We start from the raw sequence: 25733 nt of genomic DNA, 5'->3' as shown, positions 1-25733 counted from the left end.
AATTAGGCCAATATCGGACCCGATCTTCCCCTTCCGACAATCTTAAGGACGCCCCAACAATCGTGATGATGCTAAAGATAATCTTATCAGATATTCCTGCTGCATGTGGTGTGTTAAAAGTGCTCTGATCTGCTTGGAAGGACGTCAGGAGTGCTCCGATCGCAAATCGGGGATATTCAACATGTAGGATTTTTTTGGCCTGATATCGCAGCTGAATGTGATGTGCAGCCAATCAGAAAGTGAGGTGATGGACGTACGGAGTGGAAATGGTAAATGGTATATAGCGCTTTTCCATCTGCATCAGATCTAATTCAGACGCTTAAAGCACTTTACAATTATGCCTCACATTCACCCCGATGTCAGGGTGCTGCCATACAAGGTGCTCACTACACACCAGGAGCAATAGGATTCAAGGGCCCTTAATGATTTTCCAGTGAGGTGGGGATTTGAACCCATGATCTTCTGGACTCAAGCCCAACACCTTAACCACTAGACCATCACTTCCCCTTTTTTCCCTCTGTTTTAAATAGCCTACAAAGTATCTCCCTTTGTTTACGCTGAAGTCACGTTTAATCTCGAGAGATTTTGCAAAATTTCCTGTCTGAGCTGGGAATGTTCGTTTGTGAAATCTGTTCGTATGTGGTGTTGTTGTCCTTACCGTGCGGCTGAACACCACACACTGTACAACCAACACTGTTAGATCTATAATTTTTGTATCTTCACGTGTGTGGTCTCTCTGGTTTTGGAAACCTAAAGATAACTTTAAAATCCTGTCGTGTGAACCAGGCTTAAGCGGACAGACATTTTGATCACTATGTTCCCCCCATATTTCATACCGGGGAGATAAAACATAAAATAAAAATAAAAGGCCAGTAAATCAAAACAATGAAATAAATAAACTACTTGCAACACAATAAATTAAATGAGCTTTTCTCGTTTTGAAAAAATAATATTCTGTTTTCCTATTTAGCAGCAATGTGGCTTAGTGTTTAGCACTGTTGCCTCGCAGTGAGAAAGTCCAGGTTCAGCTGCAACCTGGTCCTTTCTGTGTGGATTTACAAGTTCTCTTCATGTTTGCAGGTGCTACGGCTTCCTCCTACTTCCACAGACATCATGTTAGGTGAATTGATGGTTCTAAAATTGAACATAGCCAATTTTACATAGCCGGTCTCCCAATGGAGATTTTTTTGCCTTGATTAATGCCCGGACTTCAAATACAAGGCAATCGAGTCAAAGTGTCCACAACAGTAGTATACAGGTGTGTGTGACACAATAATCACCATATCACTGCCAATTACAAGCGGCCGTGTACACAGCATCAGGTGGCTCACAACGGTACTGTGTGCATATGTGGGAATGCCTGTGGTTATAACACATTACAAAGCTAAAATGTATCTGTTGACATCTGAAAAAATGTGTTTGTCTGAAGAGTGCACAAGGGATTATAGATATACGAGGTCTGTCCATAAAGTATCGTACCTTTTTATTTTTTTTTTAAACTATATGGATTTGAGTCATATGTTTTCACGTCAGACAAGCTTGAACCCTTGTGCGCATGCGTGAGTTTTTCCACGCCTGTCGGTGACGTCATTCGCCTGTGAGCACGCCTTGTGGAAGGAATGGTCCCGCCCCGTCGTCGGATTTTCATTGTCTGGAAATGGTGGAATGATTTGGGGTTTTTTTCCATCAGAATTTTTTCAGAAGCTGTTAGAGACTGGCACCTGGAAACCATTCGAAAAATTTATCTGGCTTTCGGTGAAAATTTTACGGGCTTCACAGTGAATAAGGACTATTACTACAGCTTTAAGGATGGCCCACAATGGCGCTCGGCGCGCCACGCTCCGAGCCGCGACGACAGGCACGAACCACCGGATCATTTCTAAATGGATGGCTGTGTGGAGCTGGGACCATCGTGTTCACTTTCTCTGGTTATCACAAGAGCTGGACATCAACCATTTTCTGGCAGATTTCACTTTTAACAAGAGATTTTGTCATGGAAAGCCGCGCGGAGGCTTTGTGCCTAATGACGGATTCGACAAAGAACGCCTCTGTTTCGGCGTGCCAGAGGACAAGTTCGGACATGCCCAGCTCTCCACAATTTCTCTTATAACTCACTCAACTGGTAAGCATTGAAGGCCGAGACAGGCATGTCCGAACTTGTCCTCTGGCACGCCGAAAAGGAGGTGTTCTTTTGTCTCGCTTCCAAAGCGAATCGGTCATGACGCGCGAAGCCTCCGCGCGGCTTTCCATGACAAAATCTCTTGTTAAAAGTGAAATCTGCCGGAAAATGGCTGATGTCCAGCTCTTGTGATAACCAGAGAAAGAGCACACGATGGTCTCGTATCCACAGAGCCAGAAATGGTTTAGAAATGGTCCGGTGGCTTGTGCCGCGTCGTCGCAGCTCGGAGCGCGGTGCGCCGAGTGTCCTTAAAGGGGTCCTTAAAGCTGTACTAACAGACCTTATTCTCTGTGAAGCCCATAAAATTTTCACCGAAAGCCAGATAAATTTTTTTCGAATGGTTTCCAGGTGCCAGTCTCTAACAGCTTCTGAAAAAATTCTGATGGAAAAAAACCTCAAATCATTCCGCCATTTCCAGACAATGAAATCCGACGACGGGGCGAGACTACTCCTTCCACAATGCGTGCTCACAGGCGAATGACGTCACAGACAGGCGTGGAAAAACTCACGCATGCACACGAGGGTTCAAGCTTGTCTGACGTGAAAACATATGAATCAAATCCATATAGTTTAAAAAATAAAATAAAAAGGTATGACACTTTATGCACAGACCTCGTATGTTACATCTCCAGAGGAGATTAAAAGAGGTCAAGCCAATGATGATCCTTTGAACTGCTTACACACCAACCACTGTGCCAAGTTCCCAAATAACACAATCTGCTTTTTAATTTTAGTTTAGACTGTAGCCTGGCATCATCTAAATAACTGAGCTGCCCAATTCATATTCAAGCAGACATTATTTATAACAAGAGGTACTTATGATATAACAACAAAGCCACCTATGATGTCATATGTACAAATAAAATAGATGCATGGGGTGCGTGTGCGTGTTAGATCAGGCACCAGTATGAAAGAACTACTCCATACAGTCTATGCACAAACCTGTGCGGTACTTTTGTCAGAACAATGAGCGGAGCTGCATGCCTAGGCACAGGACCTGTCACCTAAGTGACTGCGGAGCCAAATCCACATTCAAGCGGAAACAATTTATTTCAAAGTGCTGTAACAAAATAAAAGCCAAAGCAGCCTGAAATATAACGCAATGCTAAAATACCCCCGGCCATGTGAGCAGGAACCTTTTAATGCCGTCTGCAGGAGGGCCTGCATGTGCGCATATATGAGATTTTGCAAAGACCGGAAGTTACCTGTGACAGTGTGTGATGCGCATGCACGCACGCATGTCTTGTAAATCACTCCAGAGGTGTTATTAGGTTACAAAAATAGCATTTTCATTTTTAGAAGTGTTTATTTCTCACTAACGTTTAAATAATATATGAGAAACATGTTATACTTACACAGAAACACAGCGGTTTTGGAGTGGATTCCGCCATGTTGAATTAGCAGCCAGAGAGAGACCAGCCAGTGACGTCACAGTGCCTCTCTATTCTGATTGGCTGTCACCCCCCCCACCCCAAAAAAAAAACAAAACAAAAAAAAAACAGATTTGCATGATTCACAGCATATAAATAGGAAACAGAATGTGACCTTTAGGTCAAGGTTAGCCATCTTTGAACTTGTCCAAGGTGTACCAAGAATGTTCCATGTGAATTTGAAGACTCTGGCAGTAATAGAACTGGACTTATGCTGAGCACAGACAGACATACAGATGGATGGACAGACTGATGGACGCAAAGCCTTCGCAATAACCGATGGCCATATTTTGTTGGCCTCGGGTAAAAATTAAAATAAAAGATGCATTTTAGCCCCTATTTGAACAGATTACAATCAGATTGTTCATCATTGTGGATCATGATGGATCACAGTGTCACGATCATTTTGAACATGTTTAAAATTTTTCAGACTGGTTGTAAAGTTGTAGAGTGCTACTATGTGCACTGGTTGATGGATGGATGACGTGCCACGATCTGTACCAAAACTTGGCAGTGGGAGGTTGGTTTAAATATGTGGATGTGTTTGTCTATATGTGTCTGCCTGCAACAGACTGGCAGCCTGTCCAGGGTGTACCCCGCCTCTCACCCAATGGCTTCTGGGTTAGGCCCCAGACCCCACTTCCAGGAGTTTCAGTTTGTCTTAGTAAGTTTTACTTGGTTGACACTAATGAAGAGTTCAGGTGTTAGCTGTACTTGCATTCTGAGGCTTAGGCCATATTTCCACAGACTACGTGTGTTGCTACACATATGTGTTATGTCTTTGCTCCGTCCTACACATTTTCTGCAGTGTGTGTGTGGTGAACTGGTGAACGACAGAGATAGAGATAGAGAGAGAGAGAGAGAGAGAGAGAGAGAGAGACAGAAAGAGTGATATTATGCAATAGGGCGGTGCAGTCTCGTGAGATTTGCGGGATTTGACCACATGTGGGGACAGCCAGCACGAACACAGCAGAGAATCCCTGGGCATCAGCACAAACCATTCAGCCCGGCTCTGTAAATTTAAAAGTATACATGATGTCACCTAGCGGACCTGCCAGTTTAAGATGTGCCGGTTTAAAATGGTTTCTGCTGAAACTCCCATCCTCCTTAATGGTTTGTGCTGACTCTCCCGCACTCTACCCAGGGATTAGTCTCTTCCCACAAATGTGTCAATTGTAACGGGAAAATCGTGTACTGTTTTGTTTTCGGCTGCAATCACCAAAGCAGTCGCAAAAAGTGGAGTTTTTTCTATTCATGTTAATAAACACAAAAATTCCACTAAATGGAAATACTACAGAGCACAGACTCTTAGGTGTTCTGCTAGTACAACTAACTGCAAACCATATGAGCTCAGATATTTGGAAGAAAATGACCTTCTCTTGTGGACAGACACGGTCAGTCTACAACAGCTTGCAGCTACTGCTGATGGTTTCTGCTAGACATAGCTCAAAGCACACTAGCTGTGGAAATAGGATACAGTGCTGTGATTGGTTGAACGGTTCGTTTATTGCTTTTCGGCAGGTATAGACTTGCATGCAGTACAACTGTTTAATAATTTACTTGAGGTTTTTTTTTGCGTACTTTGAGAGACAAATCGCAGCAGCATATTTTGATGTCAAAATGAGTGCCTGGTACAAAGAATACATACAGGTTGGCAGGTGTACGATGCTAACAACTTTAAAAGTTGATTTTCTTTCATTTGTTGTTTTCAGTAGTTTGACACATGAAAAATGTGCAGGACAACAAAAACCTTTAAATTTAACATACTATCTACAAAGCATACAATTGCACATCAGTAAGATTCAGCGTTGTTGGGCTTTGCTGCGTGAGTAATACTGGAGTGTGTTATTTGTCTGGGTGTGTAATTAAAGTGCTCTGACAGGGGTAGAGGTCTCTTGGGTTCTTCTGGTGTACACATGTGACCAGGGTTCATAGTTGTTCCATGGAGGGCTCAGGTTAACCTCACACAGGAGCCCAGCCTTTTGTCTTTTGCCTGTCAGAGGCTCAATGGGCAGCATATGGTAGTGGATAATACTAATAGCCCATTTTACCCTGAGCTAACCAGTCAAAGCGTTAATAAACCATCCAAAACACTGAGTGCTTTATCCTGCTGGCCAGTGGAAAAGAAGGCCCACCTGGGTTTTCTTTTACAAGGCCATTAATTAAAGGCCGTCATTCACGTAAATAAGTAGGCCAGCACAGACATACACCAGTTGTTTGAGCATCAGAGGCTGTTTCATATTAAAACTACAATGTTCTATTTTTCAAACGTTGTAGAAAGTCAAAGCAATATTTAGTTTTGGGGTTTCATATCATAAACAAATGATCACTGTCTAGCATGCAGTGTAACCTTGTATGAACTCTGGGTTGGGTTGCATGGAAGGTACTACTTGTAACATTTATACCAAATATACAAAGAAATAAAAAATAAAAAATACATACTTGTGCACGAAGCATCCACCACCGATAATTTGTACCAGATCCTTTAAAGGACTTGGTTTTGTCTTGATTATTTTGGCAGATAAATTTAGAGATACAGTAAAACTTGCCTAAAGAGTCATCGTATAAACCAGATACTAAAAAGTAAAAGTTCCAATGTTTTTGTATTGTTTTCCATGTAATAAACACCATATATACCAGATTTTGTATAACAGATTTTTGCTCACATCGGACAAAACGTCCCGTCCCATCTCAATGTATTGCTATTTAAAACCCCTCACATGCAGCGTACAGAACAGTCTGGATGTGCCCAATTGCAACAGAGATACGAAATGAAGGTCAGCGCTGACACTAGCCGATTCGAGGAAAGTGGGTACTGTATTTACTTGATTAACTCACTGAGTGCCATTGACGCTTAAACGCGTCTTTTCAGATAGTAACGCTCAGCGCCAAAGATGCGTTATTGCGCCAATTACACTTTTTTATGGGGAGGGGGGGGTAATCAGCTGATCTATCTTGTGTAAAACAATTAGAGTTGTAATCACAAGGGAACCCATACTGTGGGTGGTAGCAGTGTGAGTGTGGACTGGAGCGCGGCTCGCTCTCCACCATTGTGTGGATGTCTTACGGTTGTACCGCTCCTAATCCGACTGGTTTCCACCTGGCTGTCTGTCAAACTGTGATGCCATCGCGCTGCTCCAGTCGTTCCGTCTTTTTCCTTGGAATGAAAAAACGCCGAGCACACGACACACACCTCACACAAAGTCTGCTTACAAGCAAATGACACAATCGACAGGCTCATGCAAGCACGTTATTCAAATCCATCAGGTTTTTGAAAAAAATAAAAAGGTCCGATACGCGGGAGCCAGAGGGAAAAGACGAGCAGCCAAGAGAAGAGACAGACGGAGTCCCTCCCCTGACGGTTTTTCTTTTTTTTTTTTTTTTGGTGCATTATACAATAGGATCACTTTTCATAATGTTTGAGATGTCAATGAAGCAAAAACAATTATAATCAAAGACATTTTCTCCTTGAAATGTTGCTTGTCACAAAAAGCCATTTTTCTCAGTTTTTTGTCAGAAATCAGCATTTTTAGTGATACCCACCCATGTTCTGCAGACAATTACTAAAGAATGGAAAGAGGTACAAACAAACATTTTTTTTCTGATGATAAAGGAAACTCTGAAGTTTCTTTTGGTATGTTTGTTGTTGACATGGATATAGAACTCAAGTTTCTATGGGTCTTGAAAAAACACACAAATGCTGAAAAATCCTGGCATGGATGTTCTGAACTTTGAAAATGGCTGGCACTCAATGAGTTAAAAGCCCAGGTGTTTATTTTTTTCAAACCATGCTCAGACCCGGCACCTAAACAAGGGAGGACTTTATTCAAGGCCAGTGATTATTAACAAAATGCTGCTAGCTGCCTGCACTGTAATATGGTGTTATGTTTCACACAGATCCCTGGGTGTGGCGAACCAAAGACAGTTGTTTTAGATCAGAGCCCTCTGTATGGGAGCGAGCCCTCTCCGTAGCCTGACGCACACCTGCTGAAGGATGAAGACTGCAAGGGCTGTGATTGGTCATTTTTCCAGTTTCACTCATTCCTCTTCGATCATATCTTAAAAGTTTTTGCAGTGTGCAGGCCAATTACATTTCGATCATGGATCAAATAGAGGAACATATGGCAGAAAAGTCTGCAAATATTACCAACTTTATAACACAGAGTCTAAAAACTACAAAAATGCTCAAATGACCCGCAATTCATGGAGAGAAATTGCACCGTAACACTGCTTTGGAGGTTAATGATTGTATAAAGAAATGGAGCTCATTGAGGGACAAATTGGTCCAGAAAAAGCCACAGTTCCTGCGGTAAATTGCATTAAGACACCCACCAACATGATGGAGAAGTTTAAAAGGGTCTCACCCACATCGACATCATGTCGTGGCTACAGAGTTATGGAGTAGTAGAAGCATAAATCAGGCTTTAGGACATAGAAAAACGAGTGAATGCCCGGCGCTTATTTAAGGCAGGCGTTTATTTGTTCAGACGAAGTTTTGATATGACCATTAAATGAGGCAGACCCTATTCAAGGTAAAGTGTTCAATCAAGGAAATACAAAAGCCAAATTGGTGCTGGGGATTCCCAGTGCATCATTCGTGCCTCCTGACTGTAAGTAATCTGCTACATATATATAACGGATTTTGTCAGTTTTACACATATAGCGGATTTAAATTAGAACAGATCAAATTCGCTGGTCCACCTGAATCCATTATATGCAGGTTTTACTGTAATCACTGAAGCATGTTTTTACTATTCTGATAATGTATTTTTTAAATAAAAATCAGGTGTGTTGCTGATGTAAGAACACTACCACATTGGGATTTGAAAGTTCTGGCAGTTCTGCTTTCAGTATTTAAAGCTGAAAGGTTTATAATTTACATCAACCAAACATTGATGTGTTTAATTGTGGATGACTAGTTAGAACAGAAAGGCAGCTGATGGGGGAAAGGAGGGGGGTATGATATGGCTGCTGGGGAATGATAAATTACAATAATCAATATGCGTTCAACAAAGTTGAGGGTCGTTCAAGGGTCTCTGAAATCAACTCTCACTGAAATTCAAACTGGTTCAGGGTATACAAATTTAGGATATCCAGTTCAAATTTGGTGACAATCCTCTACAAAAAAAAATGTATTGTGGTACAAGAACCAATACTATATGTTCAGTTAAGTGGGTGGTCCTTCGAGGGTGATAGTGAAACCCAATCATGTTCAAATTTGATCTGTTCAGAGCTACACTCACTTGGAATTCCAGCTCCAATCTGGTCAAATTCAAACAAATGTTGTGGAAGTGATCACGGGCACAAGAAGATGTGACTGACACAAATGCACATGCACACGTATCCACTAACTGAGTGCATTCCTATGTCTTCCTTTTGGTCTTCCTGCTGGCAGTTGATAATAAACCCAGTATACTTAGAATTACTCTCTGTCTCTCCATCCATCCATCCATCCCAGTATACTTAGAATTACTCTCTGTCTCTCCATCCATCCATCCATCCATCCATCCATTTTCTTCCTCTTTATCCGGAGTCGGGTCACGGGGGCAGCAGCTCAAGCAAAGCCGCCCAGACCTCCCAATCCACACACACCTCCTCCAGCTCCTCCGGGGGAACCCCAAGGCGTTCCCAAGCCAGCCGAGAGATGTAGTCCCTCCAGCATGTCCTGGGTCTTCCTCGGAGCCTCCTCCCAATGGGACGTGCCCGAAATACCTCTCCAGCGAGGCGTCCAGGGGGCATCCGGAAAAGATGCCCGAGCCACCTCAACTGACTCCTTTTGACATGGAGGAGCAGCGGCTTGACTCCGAGCTCCTTCCGAGTGACCGAGCTCCTCACCCTATCGCTAAAGGAGCGCCCAGCCACCCTGTGGAGGAAACTCATCTCGGCAGCTTGTACTCGCGATCTCGTTCTTTCGGTCATGAGCCAGATCTCATGACCATAGGTGAGGATCGGAACGTAGATCGACTGTTAAATCGAGAGCTCTGCCCCCCTACTCAGCTCTCTCTTCACCACGACGGTCCGATACAGCGACTGCATCACTGCATATGCTGCACCAATCCGTCTATCGATCTCACGCTCCATCCATCCCTCACTCGTGAACAAGACCCCAAGATACTTAAACTCCTCCACTTGAGGCAAGGACATTCCACCGACCTGAAGAGGGCAAAGCACCTTTTTCCGGTCGAGAACCATGGCCTCGGATTTGTAGGTGCTGATTTTCATCCCGGACGCTTCACACTCGGCTGCAAACCGCCCCAGTGCACGCTGAAGGTCCTGATTTAGAGTCCTGATTTAGAACCACATTGTCCGCAAACAGCAGAGACGAGATTCTGTGGTTCCCAAACCAGACCCCCTCTACACCCTGGCTGCGCCTAGAAATTCTGTCCATAAAGATAATGAACAGAACCAGTGACAAAGGGCAGCCCTGGCGGAGGCCAACGTGCACTGGAAACAGGTTTGACTTACTACTGGCAATGCAAACCAAGCTCCTGCTGCGGTCGTACAGGGACCGGATAGCCCTTAGCAAAGGACCCCGGACCCCGCACTCCCGGAGCACCCCCCACAGGGTGCCCCGAGGGACACAGTCGAACGCCTTCTCCAGATACACAAAGCACATGTGGACTGGTTGGGCGAACTCCCATGAACCCTCAAGTACCCAATGGAGTGTGTAGAGCTGGTCCAGTGTGCCGCGACCAGGACGAAAACCACACTGCTCCTCCTGAATCAGAGGTTCGACTATCGGTCAAATTCTCCTCTCCAGTACTCTGGAATAGACCTTACCGGGTAGGCTGAGGAGTGTGATCCCCCTACAGTTGGAACACACCCTCCGGTCCCCCTTCTTAAACAGAGGGACCACCACCCTGGTCTGCCAATACAGAGGCACTTTCCCCGACCACCACGCGATGTTGCAGAGGCGTGTCAGCCAAGACAGTCCCACAACATCCAGAGAATTAAGGTACTCAGGACGGATTTCATCCACCCCAGGAGCCTTGCCACCGAGGAGCTTTCTAACCACCTCGGTGACTTCGGCCTGGGTAATGGATGAGTCTGCCTCTGAGTCCCCAGTCTCTGCTTCCTCTTCGGAAGACGTGACGATGGGATTTAGGAGATCCTCGAAGTATTCCTTCCACCGCCCGACAACATCCCCAGTCAGGGTCAACAGCTCCCCACCCGCACCATAGACAGTGTTGGTGGAGAGCTGCTTCCGCCTCCTGAGGCGTCGGACAGTTTGCCAGAATTTCTTCGAGGCTGACCGATAGTCCTCTTCCATGGCCTCCCCGAACTCCTCCCAGACCCGCGTTTTTGCCTCTGTGACCGCACGGGCTGCGGCACGCTTGGCCTGCCGGTACCTGTCAGCTGCCTCTGGGGTCCCACCTACCAACAAAGACAAGTAGGACTCCTTCTTCAGCTCATTTGTCTCTCAATATACTTTTTTGATGAACAACAGTATGTCAGGAAAATACATATGAGGGGCGATTGAAAAGTTATGAGCCTGACCCAAAAAAAAAAAAAAAAAAAAAAAAAAGTAGGTCATGGTTTTCCATCTTTTGCAATCTAAGAAACCAACATTTCTCAAGAATGCGTGAAGTTTTGATTCACTGGGTGAAATGTTGAGAAATACTAGTTTCTCAGAATGCAAACGAGGGAGAACTACGCCCTAATTTTCTGGGTCAGGCTCATCCCCGTAAATAGTAAAAATACAAATAATAGCAAACAACAGCGATGTATAAATAAAAATATCATTAAGAAATATAATACCCTCCAAAATGTATGCTGAGGGATAAGTATAACATAAAACCAAAAGCCAGGTGATGAGCAATTATTTGTGTTGCCAGTGGGTAATATTCTGCTTCAAATAAAAGATGCAGCACTGAGTTATTGAATCTGTTCCATCATTTGGCTTCACCTTCAACATCACTGTGCCACCTTTGAAGCTCACACCACGCCAACTACAATATCAAATCTTAAAATACTGTCAAGATGCAATACAACAAAAAACATAACAGAAACTATATTAAAATGCAACAAAGGAAAAATAGGCCAAGAAACCTGAGAAAAGTTCTCAGAATGGCGCGTCTTGTTTATGTGCTGTGTGGTAGTCCTTGGCATAAAAATCACATTTCCGGGGCATTTCATTGTAAATTTGGTGTAAATTTTACACACACATCAGACTCACTGACTCTGTAAACAATAGTTCATTTAACTTGGAAGGACATTCAACATTTATGTATGACACCTCTTAATACCTTTGGGAATAGAGGTCATATTTTCATGAAAACTGCAATGTCCGTTTGCGATATATTTATGTCCATATGAGCAAATTTGAAAAACACTGTAAATGTGTTCATTGCTGAAGCAAGTCGACAATTTGCCTGCGCCAAACTAAAAAGCAATTGTTGTAGATATGGGCCTGGTGGGACGTCCATCCATCCATCCATTTTCTTCTGCTTTAACCGGAGTCAGGTCGCGGGGGCAGCAGCTCAAATCTGACTATAGCGTGACAAAGCCTGATTACTGGTAATAAATAAATAAATAAATACTTTAAAAGAATGAGCATGTTATTACTTTTACCAATGAGTGGGTATATCACACAGAAAAAAAAAAATCACATGTACAGTTGCATGCAAAAGTTTGGGCACCCCTGATAATTTTCATGATTTTCCTTTATAAATCATTGGTCGTTTGGATCAGCAATTTCAGTTAAATATATCATATAGCAGACAAACACAGTGATATTTGAGAAGTGAAATGAAGTGTATAGGATTTACAGACAGTGTGCAATAATTCTTTAAACAAAATTAGGCAGGTGCATAAATTTGGGCACCCCAACACTAAAAATACATTAATATTTAGTTGATCCTCCTTTTGCAGAAATAAGAGCCTCTAAACGCTTCCTATAGCTTCCAATGAGAGCCTGGATTCTGGTTGAAGGTATTTTGGACCATTCTTCTTTACAAAACATCTCAGGTTTGTTGGTTTCCAAGCATGGACAACCATCTTAAAATCACACCACAGAATTTCAATGATATTCAGGTCTGGGGACTGAGATGGCCATTCCAGAATGTTGTTGTACTTGTTCCTCTGCAAGAATGCCTTAGTAGATTTTGAGCAGTGTTTAGGGTCGTTGTCTTGTTGAAAGATCTAGTCCCACTGCAACTTCAACTTTGTCACTGATTCTTGAAAATTGTTCTTAAGAATCGGCTGATACTGACTGGAATCCATGTGACCCTCAACTTTAACAAGATTCCCAGGATCTCCACTGGCCACACAGCCACAAAGCATGATGGAACCACCTCCAAATTGCAAGTGTTTTTCTTGGAATGCTGTGTTTTTTTTCCACCCCTTGTTATGTCCAAATAACTCAATTTTAGTTTCATCAGTCCACAGCACCTTATTCCAAAATGAAGCTGGCTTGTCCTCAAGCGTCTCTGTTTGTGGCGTGTACATAGAAAATGCTTCATCTGCATTACTCTCCCTCTCTTAGTGCACTGTTTTAGCCTACTGATATAGCCTACTCACTTCAAAGACATGATTTTTTTTTTTCAGTTTAGTTTAGAACAGCTGCCCAAAACTGCTCCCAGAAGGCACCTAAATTAATTTGGTGCAATTTTTAAAAAGCACAAATTGCTACATTATTTATTTTATGATCATTCCTGTTTTTTAAAATGAAGTACAAATTTATCCAAAATGACAATAATTATCAATAATTAAATGTGCATCATTCTGTAAAGATTTGTCTCCATGTGAAAAAAATTACTGTTTTCTTATTTTAAAAGTATAGTGCCACTAAGGTTTTTAAGATTTAAGGCATAAAAATAATTTTCTTTGGCACCACCATAATTTTATTTATTAGCCTTTAAATAGTGGATTCATATGACATTACCAATACAATCAAAATTTGCGTTGTGTAGAAATGTTTTTATGTCAAGTTCCCCTGAAGGGTAAATTTGCAAAAGAAGACGGCCATCAACTATTTATGGCAGCAATGGGTGAGACCAACACAGTCTATGACAGTGACATCATAGACCACATGGGGGCTTCCCCAGACCTGGGTGAGGAATTCTGGGAAGGACGCGGTGACACCCAATCACAGTAAAGAGGCACAGTAATATCCCTGGCTGGTCTCTCTCTGGCTGCTAAACCAACATGGCGGAAAACAATCCAAAACCGCTGTGTAAATCTAACATGGTTCTCAGATATTGTGCAAAAATTTGCAAGAAATAAACACTTCTGAAATGAAAAACCCTGTTCTTGCAACCAGATAACACCCCTGAAGTAATTTAGAAGACATCTCATGGCCATCCATATGTACAATAACTCATGGTTTAGAAACATAAATAAGTTTTGAAAAATGATTACTAAACTACAAGTTAATCCACTAAACTTCTCAGGTGCAACTACCAAGGTTGCTAGGTGACAGGGGGTAGGGCCGGGATAAGCTAAAGATGCAATAGCAAAATGCTCCATTGGCTAGACCGTCTCATTTCAAAATGGCTGATTTGGCTTCTCCAGTCTCACCCCCAATCTCAATTGTCTTTTGTACCCCTTCCCCTTGGCCCTACCCCTACCCCTACCCCTTTAAAACAAGGGGTAAGGCGAAGGGGTATGCCTCTAACCTTGAGACACCCCTCCGCCTTAGGGCAGAAAAAAAAACTGCCCGTCTCAAACTGTCATCTTCACTCGCCTTTCTGCATAAATGCAAAGAAATAGAAGTTGCAGATTTCTTCGACACATCGCAATTATGTCATGTTAATTAATTTAACTAATTTGTAATTTATAATAATAAATAGTATTAATAATTAATTAGTAATTAATGTTAATAATACTAATAATAATTAATCAATAATAGTAACAATTAATATTAATTATTAATTGATTGATTAGTAATTAATTAATTAGCAATTAAAATAAATAAACACTTGAAATATATTTTTCCATTGAGTGATTATCCGAGAAATTGTGGATGTGCCTGGACATGCCAGAACATGTCCCGTGAGGCTTCATCACTGCGTTGCTGTGCACCATGCGGCACCGCCGCGACGCGCGGAATTCCTCCGCACGTCTGTCTCAATGTGCCGAAAAAGTGCTGACGTCCACGTCTTTTCACAATTCCTGTGCTAGTCAGACGACACCGGATAAAACACATCGTCCAGTTTGGAAATGAACGGCACATTCCACTGTTACAGGAGTTTTTGTCATGGAAAGAGGAGCGGAAAGCCAGATAAATTTTTCCAATGGTTTCCAGCTGCCAGTCTCTAACAGTTTCTGAAAAAATTCTGATGGAAAAAAAGCCCAAATCATTCCGCCATTTCCTGGCAATGAAACAACGACGAGGGGGCTGGACCACTCCTCACTCAAAGCCTGCTCACAGGCGAATGACGCAACTGACAGGCGTGGAAAAACTCACACATGCGCACGAGGGTTCAAGCTTGTCTGATGCAATCACACGTGATTCAAATCCATATGGTTTTTGAAAAAATAATAAGGTCGGATACTTTTCTAATAGACCTCGTATGTACGAGGTCTGTGATTAAACTATCGTACCTTTTTATTTTTTTAAAAAACCATATGGATTTGAATCACGTGTGATTGCGTCAGGCAAGCTTGAACCCTCGTGTGCAAGCGTGAGTTTTTCCACGCCTGTTGGTGACGTCATTCGCCTGTGAGCATGCCTTGCGGGACGAGTGCTCCACCCCCATTCGTCGGAGTTCTGTTTGTGGGGAAAATGGCGGAACGCTTGGAGCAACACTTTTGCATAAATTCTGCCAGAAACTTGGCGACAGCCAAGCGGAAACGATTCGAAAAATACAGAGGGCTTTCAGGGATGAAGCCATGAGCACCACACGGATTAAGGAGTGGTACAACCGGTTTAAAGACGGATGCGTAACGGTGGAAAGCGAGCCGCGCTCCGGCCGACCATCGACGTCCCGAAATGAGGAGATCATTTCCAAAGTGAACGCTGTGGTGATGCGGGACCGTCGAGTGACCAGCCGAGAAATTGCGGAGGAAGTGGACATAAGTACTTTGTCGGCACATTCCATTATTAGAGAAAATTTGGACATGAAGCGAGTGGCTGCAAAGTTCGTGCCGAGGTTACTGACGGCGGAGCAAAAGCACGTCTCACAGGACACGCTGGACTCCATTCACACTGATCCCAGTTTTATGGACACCATTATAACCGATGATGAGTCCTGGGTGTATGGGTACGACCCGGAAACCAAGTTCCAGTCGTCACAGTGGAAGCATTCCACGTCGCCACGACTGAAGAAGGCGTGCCAAGTGCGTAGCAATGTTAAGGTAATGCTGACTGTTTTTTTTTTACTCCCGTGGTGTGGTACACCACGAGTACGCACCACAGGGTCAATCAGTAACGAAGGAGTATTACAGAGATGTCCTCAGTCGCCTCCGTGATGCTGTAAGGCGCAAGAGACGGGAGTTGTGGGCCACAGGAAATTGGCGCCTCCACCACGACAACGCGCCAGCTCATTCCTCCAATTTAATTTGGACTTTTTTGTCTCAAAACCAAACTCCTGTGGTTCCACAGGCTCCATACTCTCCTGACATGGCCCCTTGCGACTTCTGGCTGTTCCCAAAAATCAAAACACCATTAAAAGGAACGCGTTTTGAGACAAGGGAGGACATCATGGCTGCAACGACGGCGGCGCTGTGCGCCATCCAGAAAGAGGCGTTTTTGGAATGCTTCCTACAGTGGTGACATTACTGGGAGAAGTGTGTGGAGTCCCAAGGAGACTACTTCGAGGGTGATTAGGTTTCCAACGCTCCAGGTAAGCCAGTTTTTTTTTCCCCAGCCAAAGGTCTGATACTTTTCTCACAGACCTCGTATGTTACGGGCTGCGTCTAGTATTTCTTTTTCATATTCTCCCATTTTTTGCATCCAGCCTTATTTCCTTAAGAAATTTCCTTGACAAATAATAGTAGTCTATTAGGACATCAGGTTATGTGTTACACATATACATGTGTGTGTGTATATTTTCCAACTAACTCCCATTGGTGAAACTTCTCCTGATTTTCTGCCTGAAAGCTTATTAGGAGACGAGTGTGCTCAGGGCTCCCTGTTTGTTTACAAAATAGACACACGTTACAGACCTTGAAATCCAACAGCAGGAATCGCTATTATCCAAAGATTTATGAACATACGAATTAACGTGCTTATCCTTTATCGTGATTTTCTCCATTGTGAGATATAAATGTCTTATCGTAGTGTTCGTATGTATATGCATTATAACGCTTCAGCACATGAGCCAAGTTACGATATTCTTCAGAACGACAATATACGCAACATGCATCCAGCAGCATACACATTGCTGTCATAGGCAATCGCCTGTAAAGTTTTTTGACAAGTTATAACTTTCTAAACAGCGTAATTTGTGCGGCTCTTTCGGTGCCATGTTTGTTTCTGTGGAGACAGCGGTAAGCTCCTCCTACCCCTCCAAAGGAGTGTGCATCCAGATTCACACCTTTTGGAGGGGACTGAAGCCCTTCCCCTCACCCTCCACCTCACTCCAAAAAGAGAATTGAGACACCCCTCTGTCGCTCGTGCCCACACAAAATGGAGGGGAAGGGGTAAGGGGAAGGGCTGAGGGGTAGAAATGAGACTTAGCCTCAGAAGGCCAGAATCTTGTGGAGCACAGCCCTTTGATGACGTGGCCCAAACTGAGACACGGCCACTGACACTCACTGGGAGAATGTTAGCATCACATTATATGACGCAAGTGAGTTCTAAAAGATTATGTAATTTTCATTTGTCATCATGAATCACTGTTTCCAGTCCTTCACTCAGGTCATCAGCCACGATCTAAAACAAAACTCAATAAAACTTCTATTAGCTAACAACAGTGCTTCCTCTGCGAATCATGATGCAGGTTGTCAGCAATGAAAGACCTCTGATATTACACCAGCTCTGAAAGGAAAAAAATAAAATGACATGCTGCATTCTTTGTGTGTCACGTTATCGGTCAAGTTTTACAGCCGCAGATTTTTATATCTGCAGATTCCAATAATTAAACTTTTTAGCTTTTATTTGCAGATGGCAACATTTTCATGATATAATTGTGCATCCACAGTTAAAGCTGATAGAAAGGCAACATTAACTCAAATAACCACTTGCTGCAAATGAGGTACACAGAAAAGCATCTCTGAAAACAAAACATGTTGAACCTTGAAGCAAATGAACAACAACAGCAGAAGATCACAACAAGTGCCACACTTGTCAGATAAGATTAGGAAATTGGGGCAACAGTGGGAATGCATTCACCAAAATTCGGCGATGGAAGACTGGAAAAATACTGCCTGGCCTGATAAGGCTCAATTTCTGCTACAAGATTCAGATTGTGTGGTTAGAACGTGGCATAAATAAAATGATGGCATCCTGCCTTGTAGCAAGGCTTGTTGTACTGAGTCAACTGCGTGATGTTATCAAGTTAATATGGACCGAAATCTCAGAAGACTGTTTCTAGCAGCTTCTTGATCCTATGCTATGAAAAAGTAAGGCAGCTGAGGCAGTTCTGAAGGAAAAAAGGTGTCCAACTCCATACAAGCACTGTTCACCTGCTGTAAAGGCCAGTAAATCTGTAAAACCCTCTAAATCTGTAAAACCCTCCAATCAAAGCACACTGGAGGCCAAAGCAATCAACTAAAAGTGAAGTTTTCTAAAAATGAATTAATAATTAAAGCAACCACCACAATTCAAAATATCAATGAAGCATAATTCCTACATAAGCCCTGAGGCCCATCTGAATGGTGCGCATCCCTAAATCCTGTAGCGTGAAGCAACTCCCTAGGATGGTAACACTAGTCTATTACAGTTCTGCATAATATTAGTGGTTATTATACAAATACTGTTTTTGTATAAATGCCAGCTCATTATATTGTTATCATTTACAGCATGTATATTGACCTCTACCAACAAAGTGGGACAGAGGTAATGTATGTTTGTTTGTTTGTTTGAACAGCCTCTAACCCACAATTTTCCAAACATCATTATGAAATTTTTACAGAGGATTCATATACCGATACGCAAGAACTGATTCGATTTTCAAGGTCATAGGTCAAAGTCAAGACAAATCTTGGAAAATTGAAAAAATCCCTATGTCCTTTAACGTTGAACAAATTTTCAGAAATTCATAACTGTCAACAAAGATCAAACTTCTTTAATATTTGGGAACGTTATGTCGGATGGTATCAGCAGGGGTGATGGCCAACTGGATAGAGCACTTGGTTTCAGTGCGGAAGGTCCTCAGTTCAAACTCCACCCCTACCACAATTCTCCATGTAATGCGGAGTTGCATCAGGAAGGGCATCTGGCGTTAAACTTGTGCTAAATCAACATGCAGATCCACCTTGGATCTGCTGTGGAACATACCTTTATGTAGGATAGTATCCTTTATCGATTGATAAAGTCTGAACTAGATCAGATCCAGATTACAGATTTTGTGGCCATTTAAATTTAACATTGAAAACCCCATTTAATGTATATTTTACATTATATCTTAATCAAATGTGCCTCAGTCACTCTCCTATTTGAAAATGAGGTGCAGACTGGCACTCACTATTGCCTGACAAAGTTTGATCTGTATCTGATCCAGATTGTGGATTTTGTGGACATTTGAATTTAATATTGAAAACCCCATTTAATGTATATTTTACATTATATCTTAATCAAATGTGCCTCAGTCACTCTCATTTTTCTGTTATGGATTCACCTGCACCATCAAAATTGAATGGAGGTTCCAATTTGCCTGTTTGTCTCACTCAGAAACCAAGTGCCAAAAAGCAATGACAAACTGTGCATAGCAGAGATAACCAATGTTCTGTGGAACTTATCTGAAAAAGAATTCAGAAACTGAAAAAGTTGCAAAAAAACAAACAAACAAACAAACAAAAAACCTGACAACACCAAAAAAAAAAAAAAAAAAAAAAAAAAAAAAACTTTGATTCAAATGGATGAACTAAATACATACTCCTGACATTTGATCACATCTAATTTTGCTTATGAAAAGCCACTTCTAAATTTTTTCCCCCGGTAAAGATTTGTGGAATTGGAAACTAGTTGTGGCAGAGGTTTGCGCTTTACGAGTGTGGTGCTCTAATGTACATGTGTATATAATAGGTCAACACACACTTTGCACATGTAGCAATGTGTGCATTTCAAAATGCATGTGTAAAACATGCAGAGTAACAAGTGTCAGAATTAGCTTCTAACAATAAGTTCTACTCTTTATTGTATAACCTGTTGCATGACAGTACAGCAAGAGGTGAATTCAACCTTAAAGAATGTTTGTATTGCATTATTTATAATAAAGATTTTTAAAACGTTTTCTCTGAAGGCAAATAAGGAAAGTGGTCTAACAATCACCGCAGGGCTTTCATTTAAATTTTTTTCTCTTGCACTAACAGGCAACGGAAGACAGAGCAGCTCACTGCTCCATATGTATTGGTTCCATGCCACCAGCTCACAAGCCAAAGGCCCACTGCAAATTCTTCCAGTGGTCCAGATGGTGAGCCTGCTATGCAACTCTGTATTATAACAAATTAATGTGGATCAAGTTAGTCTAAAGAATGAACACCATCTTTCATCTATTTCTTGCAAGGATAACACACAAAGTCAGCCGCTGTTTTTTTCTTTTAACAAGTGCTTTTGATAATAAAATTTCCCATTCTGCCCACATGTTCTCAATTTAATCACCATCACCAGCCAGCCTGTTAATGCTTAATATGAAAAAGATCAAAGCAAACGTTTGCCCAATGGGAACAAAGAGCAAATGCTGTAATAGCTCAAAACTAAATATGAAACAACCCTGAGTAAAATGACCTTTTCAAGACAATATCAATAAACAACCTCTTTACGTTTCCTTCAAACGTATGTATCATTCAACTTGTACAAAAAAGAGCACAGGCAACAACAGGTGGAAGTCTGTGTGTATAATTATCTTATGACAGGATCATTACTGAAGGATTACTGAAATATACCGCAAAGCTCATTCAAGCATTGTTTGAGCACTCTGCCCTTGAGCACAGCAGTAAACCTAATAGCTTATTATTCTTTTACTATAAAGGCATGAAGATTTATTTCAAAGCAATACCTTTTATTAACTCTCCGCAGCATAAATATAAACAAACCTTCCCAACTTTTACAGCCAGCTCACACAAACCAAAAGTGAAGCTGTGTCCATTGGTTGCACGGACAAAAAAACACACAAAATGTATGGTTTCTTTTTTCTTTCTTTCTTTTTAATGCGACACTGGAAAAACATTTTCAAAGTAACAAAATTCAAAGAGGTCATTACAGAGAAGTTCAGAAATCACATTAGGCTCCCTGTGACATTAAGAATGCCAGTGTGATTAAAAACAGATGTAATAACAGCGACACTGGTGCTTGGAGCTCAATCTGCAAACAGGAAAGTCTAAACTCAACAGGCAGCCTGCTTCTCTTAATCATTCCCAGACTCCCACTTGTTATTATTTCAACCCTGTTTCAGAGCTGAAGAAAACAGCCACTAAAAATAAATTCAGCATAGCAAAAACCTCTTCTTCCCACCCTCCATCCCCCTTATTTTTTTATTTCTCTCCGAGAAGTACAAGTGGAAAAACTCTTCTAGAGTCATGATTGAACATTTACTTTATACTCTATGGGCTACATTTTAAAACAACACTAGAATAACTGCGTAACAAACATAATCTGAGTTATTCAATTTTGCTGTCATGCAGCTGGAATTTGTGTAATAGAAACTAAGCACCCTCAGACTCATGCATTCACACGCGCATGCATATGTACAGGATACTTGAAAACGTATTTTAGCTTCAAAAAATGAACTAACAAAAACAAAAACAAACAAACAAACAAAAAAAAAAAACAGATGTGCAAAAATCAGATGGTATTCAGATGGAGACAGAGATGTAAAGTTAGATGTATAAACTCACATACACTCCATCTTCCCCCAGTGTACTGGCTCTGATACACACACATTCCCAAAGAGATTACTCACCGATTTCCCGTTGTAGTAATACATTAAGGAATTGCTGCCCATTCCAGGGACAGGGTAGGCGCAATACATTATAGCTTCAAGAATTCAAGTGATAAAGGTGTACTGCAGCGGCAAACTAGCTCTCTCTCTAGACATACAACCAAACTGTACTAGAGGGGGTAAAAATTCTTCTCATACTGGCCTCCACACATAGACCCACTCAGAGGAAACTTATGCAAAGCAGGACTGTACCATTCCACGCCATGAGGCAGGGTGATTGTTAGTAGGGAGTGGCTCACATGGTACATCCCTCTCTAAGCCTCTAAGTGCTGAGGCAAAGAGGAAAAGGACAAGGGGGAAGGGAGGCAAATGGGAGGGGGATATAGAAAAGATAAAGGGAAGTGGGTGGGACAGAAAACAAATGTGTGAGTGGGTTTAGAAAGAAAAAAAAAAGATGGAAAAAAATAGATAGTTCTTGGCATAAGAAATGGTGATTTTCTGTAGGGAACCCCAACAGACGGGGGCCCAAAAAATAAAATAAAATAACTGAAAGCAGGATTTCATCCATTTAAAACATGAGTAAACAAGAGCGTAAATATTATACAATGTGTGACCTAAGCTTGCTTCATTGAACATTTTAATCAACCGTGTATAATTTTTTGAGTGAACAATAAGTATGCAGTACACTATGCACACCAACTAGGAGTAAGGAAAAAGTTAAAACTCGACATGTTAGGAAACAAAAGACATCAAATTTAGGTGTTCAAATTCAAGTTTCTTTTATTTATTTTTTTTAAAGGTGTACCAACTGCATATTTCTTCTTCTTTTACTGGCTGCTACCGCCAGGTGCCTCGGCAACAGATCATCTGTTTCCATTTCACCCTGCCCTCTATGTTTTCCTCTGTCACACCAACCACCTGCATGTCCTCACTCACCACATCCATAAACCTCCTTTTTGGTCTCCCTTGTCTCCTCTTCCCTGGTGGCTCCACCCTCAGCATCCTTCTCTCTATATACTCTGGGTCTCTCTTCTGTACATGTCCAAAGCATCTTAGTCCCTCCTCTCTGACTTTGCTTCCAAACTGTCCTACCTGTGTTCTGGGGCAGGGTACAGAAACATTTCTGCTGCTTTGTAGGTCCCAGTGAGCACAGTGGTCTCCATCATCAGTAAATGGAAGAAGTTCAGAGCCACCAGGACTCTTCCTAGAGCTGGCCTTCTGTGTAAACTGAGTGATGGAGAGAGAAGGGCCGCAGTCAGGGTGACCAAGAACCCGATGGTCACTCTATCAGAGCTTCAGCATTCCTCTGTGAAGAGAGGAGAACCTTCCAGAAGGACAATCATCTCTGCAGCAATCCACCAATCAGGCTTGTATGGTAGAGTGGCCATATGAAAGCCACTCTTTAGTAAAAGGTGCATAGCAGCCCGCCTGGAGTTTGCCAAAAGACACCTGAAGGACTCACAGACCATGGGAAACACAATTTCTAGTCTGATGAGACAAAGATTGAACTCTTTGGTCTGAACGACAGGCGTCATGTTTGGAAGAAACCAGGCACCATCCCTACAGTGATGCATGGTGGTGGCAATATCATGCTGTGGGAATGTTTTTCAGCGGCAGGAACCAGGAGACTAGTCAGGATTGAAGGAAAGATGAATGCAGCAATGTACAGAGACATCCTAGATGAGAACCTGCTCCAGAGCACACTTCACCTCAGAGTGGGGTGACGGTTCACCTTTCAGCAGGACAGTGACCCTAAGCACACAGCCAAGATATCAAAGGATTGGCTTCAGGACAACTCTGTGAATAATAATAATAATAATAATAATAATACATTTTATTTGTATAGCACTTTTCTAGAAACTCAAAGACGCTTAAGACGTTGAATGTCCTTGAGTGGCCCAGCCAGAGCCCAGAACTGATCCGACTGAACATCTCTGGAGAGATCTGAAAATGGCTGTAAACCGACTCTCCCCATCCAACCTGATGGCACTTCAGAGGTGCTACAAAGAGGAATGGGCAAAACTGACCAAAGACAGGTGCGCTAAGCTTGCGGACCCATATTCAAGAGGACTTGAGGGTGTAACTGCTGCAAAAGCTGCATCAACAAACTACTGAACAAAGGGTGTGAATAAGCACACACATGTGACTTCTTAGTTTTTTATTTAAAAAAAATGCAAAAATAAAAAAAAAACACTTCTTCCATGTTGTCATTATCAAATCAAATCAAATCAATTTTATTTATATAGCAACAAATCACAACAAACAGTTTCCCCAAGGAGCTTTATATTGCAAGGCAAAGCCATACAATAATTATGGAAAAACCCCAACGGTCGAAACGACCCCCTGTGAGCAAGCACTTGGCAACAGTGGGAAGGAAAAACTCCCTTTTAACAGTAAGAAACCTCCAGCAGAACCAGGCTCAGGGAGGGGCAGTCTTCTGCTGGGACTGGTTGGGGCTGAGGGAGAGAACCAGGAAAAAGACATACTGTGGAGGGGAGCAGAGATAAATCACTAATGATTAAATGCAGAGTGGTGCATACAGAGCAAAAAGAGAAAGAAACACTCAGTGCATCATGGGAACCCCCCAGCAGTCTAAGTCTATAGCAGCATAACTAAGGGATGGTTCAGGGTCACCTGATCCAGCCCTAACTATAAGCTTTAGCAAAAAGGAAAGTTTTAAGCCTAATCTTAAAAGTAGAGAGGGTGTCTGTCTCCCTGATCCGAATTGGGAGCTGGTTCCAGAGGAGAGGAGCCTGAAAGCTGAAGGCTCTGCCTCCCATTCTACTCTTACAAACCCTAGGAACTACAAGTAAGCCTGCAGTCTGAGAGCGAAGCGCTCTATTGGGGTGATATGGTACAATGAGGTCCCTAAGATAAGATGGGACCTGATTATTCAAAACCTTATAAGTAAGAAGAAGAATTTTAAATTCTATTCTAGAATTAACAGGAAGCCAATGAAGAGAGGCCAATATGGGTGAAATATGCTCTCTCCTTCTAGTCCCCGTCAGTACTCTAGCTGCAGCATTTTGAATTAACTGAAGGCTTTTCAGGGAACTTTTAGGACAACCTGATAATAATGAATTACAATAGTCCAGCCTAGAGGAAATAAATGCATGAATTAGTTTTTCAGCATCACTCTGAGACAAGACCTTTCTAATTTTAGAGATATTGCGCAAATGCAAAAAAGCAGTCCTACATATTTGTTTAATATGCGCATTGAATGACATATCCTGATCAAAAATGACTCCAAGATTTCTCACAGTATTACTAGAGGTCAGGGTAATGCCATCCAGAGTAAGGATCTGGTTAGACACCATGTTTCTAAGATTTGTGGGGCCAAGTACAATAACTTCAGTTTTATCTGAGTTTAAAAGCAGGAAATTAGAGGTCATCCATGTCTTTATGTCTGTAAGACAATCCTGCAGTTTAGTTAATTGGTGTGTGTCCTCTGGCTTCATGGACAGATAAAGCTGGGTATCATCTGCGTAACAATGAAAATTTAAGCAATGCTGTCTAATAATACTGCCTAAGGGAAGCATGTATAAAGTGAATAAAATTGGTCCTAGCACAGAATCTTGTGGAACTCCATAATTAACCTTAGTCTGTGAAGAAGATTCCCCATTTACATGAACAAATTGTAATCTATTAGATAAATATGATTCAAACCACTGCAGCACAGTGCCTTTAATACCTATGGCATGCTCTAATCTCTGTAATAAAATTTTATGGTCAACAGTATCAAAAGCAGCACTGAGGTCTAACAGAACAAGCATAGAGATGAGTCTGCTGTCTGAGGCCATAAGATCATTTGTAACCTTCACTAATGCAGTTTCTGTACTATGATGAATTCTAAAACCTGACTGAAACTCTTCAAATAGACCATTCCTCTGCAGATGATCACTTAGCTGTTTTACAACTACCCTTTCAAGAATTTTTGAGAGAAAAGGAAGGTTGGAGATTGGCCTATAATTAGCTAAGATAGCTGGGTCAAGTGATGGCTTTTTAAGTAATGGTTTAATTACTGCCACCTTAAAAGCCTGTGGTACATAGCCAACTAATAAAGACAGATTGATCATATTTAAGATCGAAGCATTAATTAATGGTAGGGCTTCCTTGAGCAGCCTGGTAGGAATGGGGTCT

At 42.0% G+C, this 25733-nt stretch overlaps 1 protein-coding gene across 11 annotated transcripts in view; it reads right to left on the bottom strand.

The window, feature by feature from the left end:
- Window positions 1–25733, bottom strand: part of tcf12 (transcription factor 12) — a 338068-nt gene that overhangs the window by 85549 nt on the left and 226786 nt on the right. The window contains exon 1 of one of the 11 annotated variants that reach the window (XM_034189957.1): window positions 21615–21795. The exons of the other annotated variants lie outside the window; for them this stretch is intronic. Within the exon in view, the coding sequence (XP_034045848.1) occupies window positions 21615–21683 (69 nt within the window). The 5' untranslated portion in view covers window positions 21684–21795. Of the gene's footprint in view, window positions 1–21614; window positions 21796–25733 lie in introns of those variants that run through there. 11 annotated transcript variants of the gene reach the window in all.

This window comes from Thalassophryne amazonica, chromosome 2 (assembly GCF_902500255.1).
Source record: "Thalassophryne amazonica chromosome 2, fThaAma1.1, whole genome shotgun sequence".
Taxonomy (NCBI): Eukaryota; Metazoa; Chordata; class Actinopteri; order Batrachoidiformes; family Batrachoididae; genus Thalassophryne; species Thalassophryne amazonica.
The sequence above is the reverse complement of the archived record's forward strand: the minus strand, read 5'-3'. Positions and strand labels throughout refer to the sequence as shown.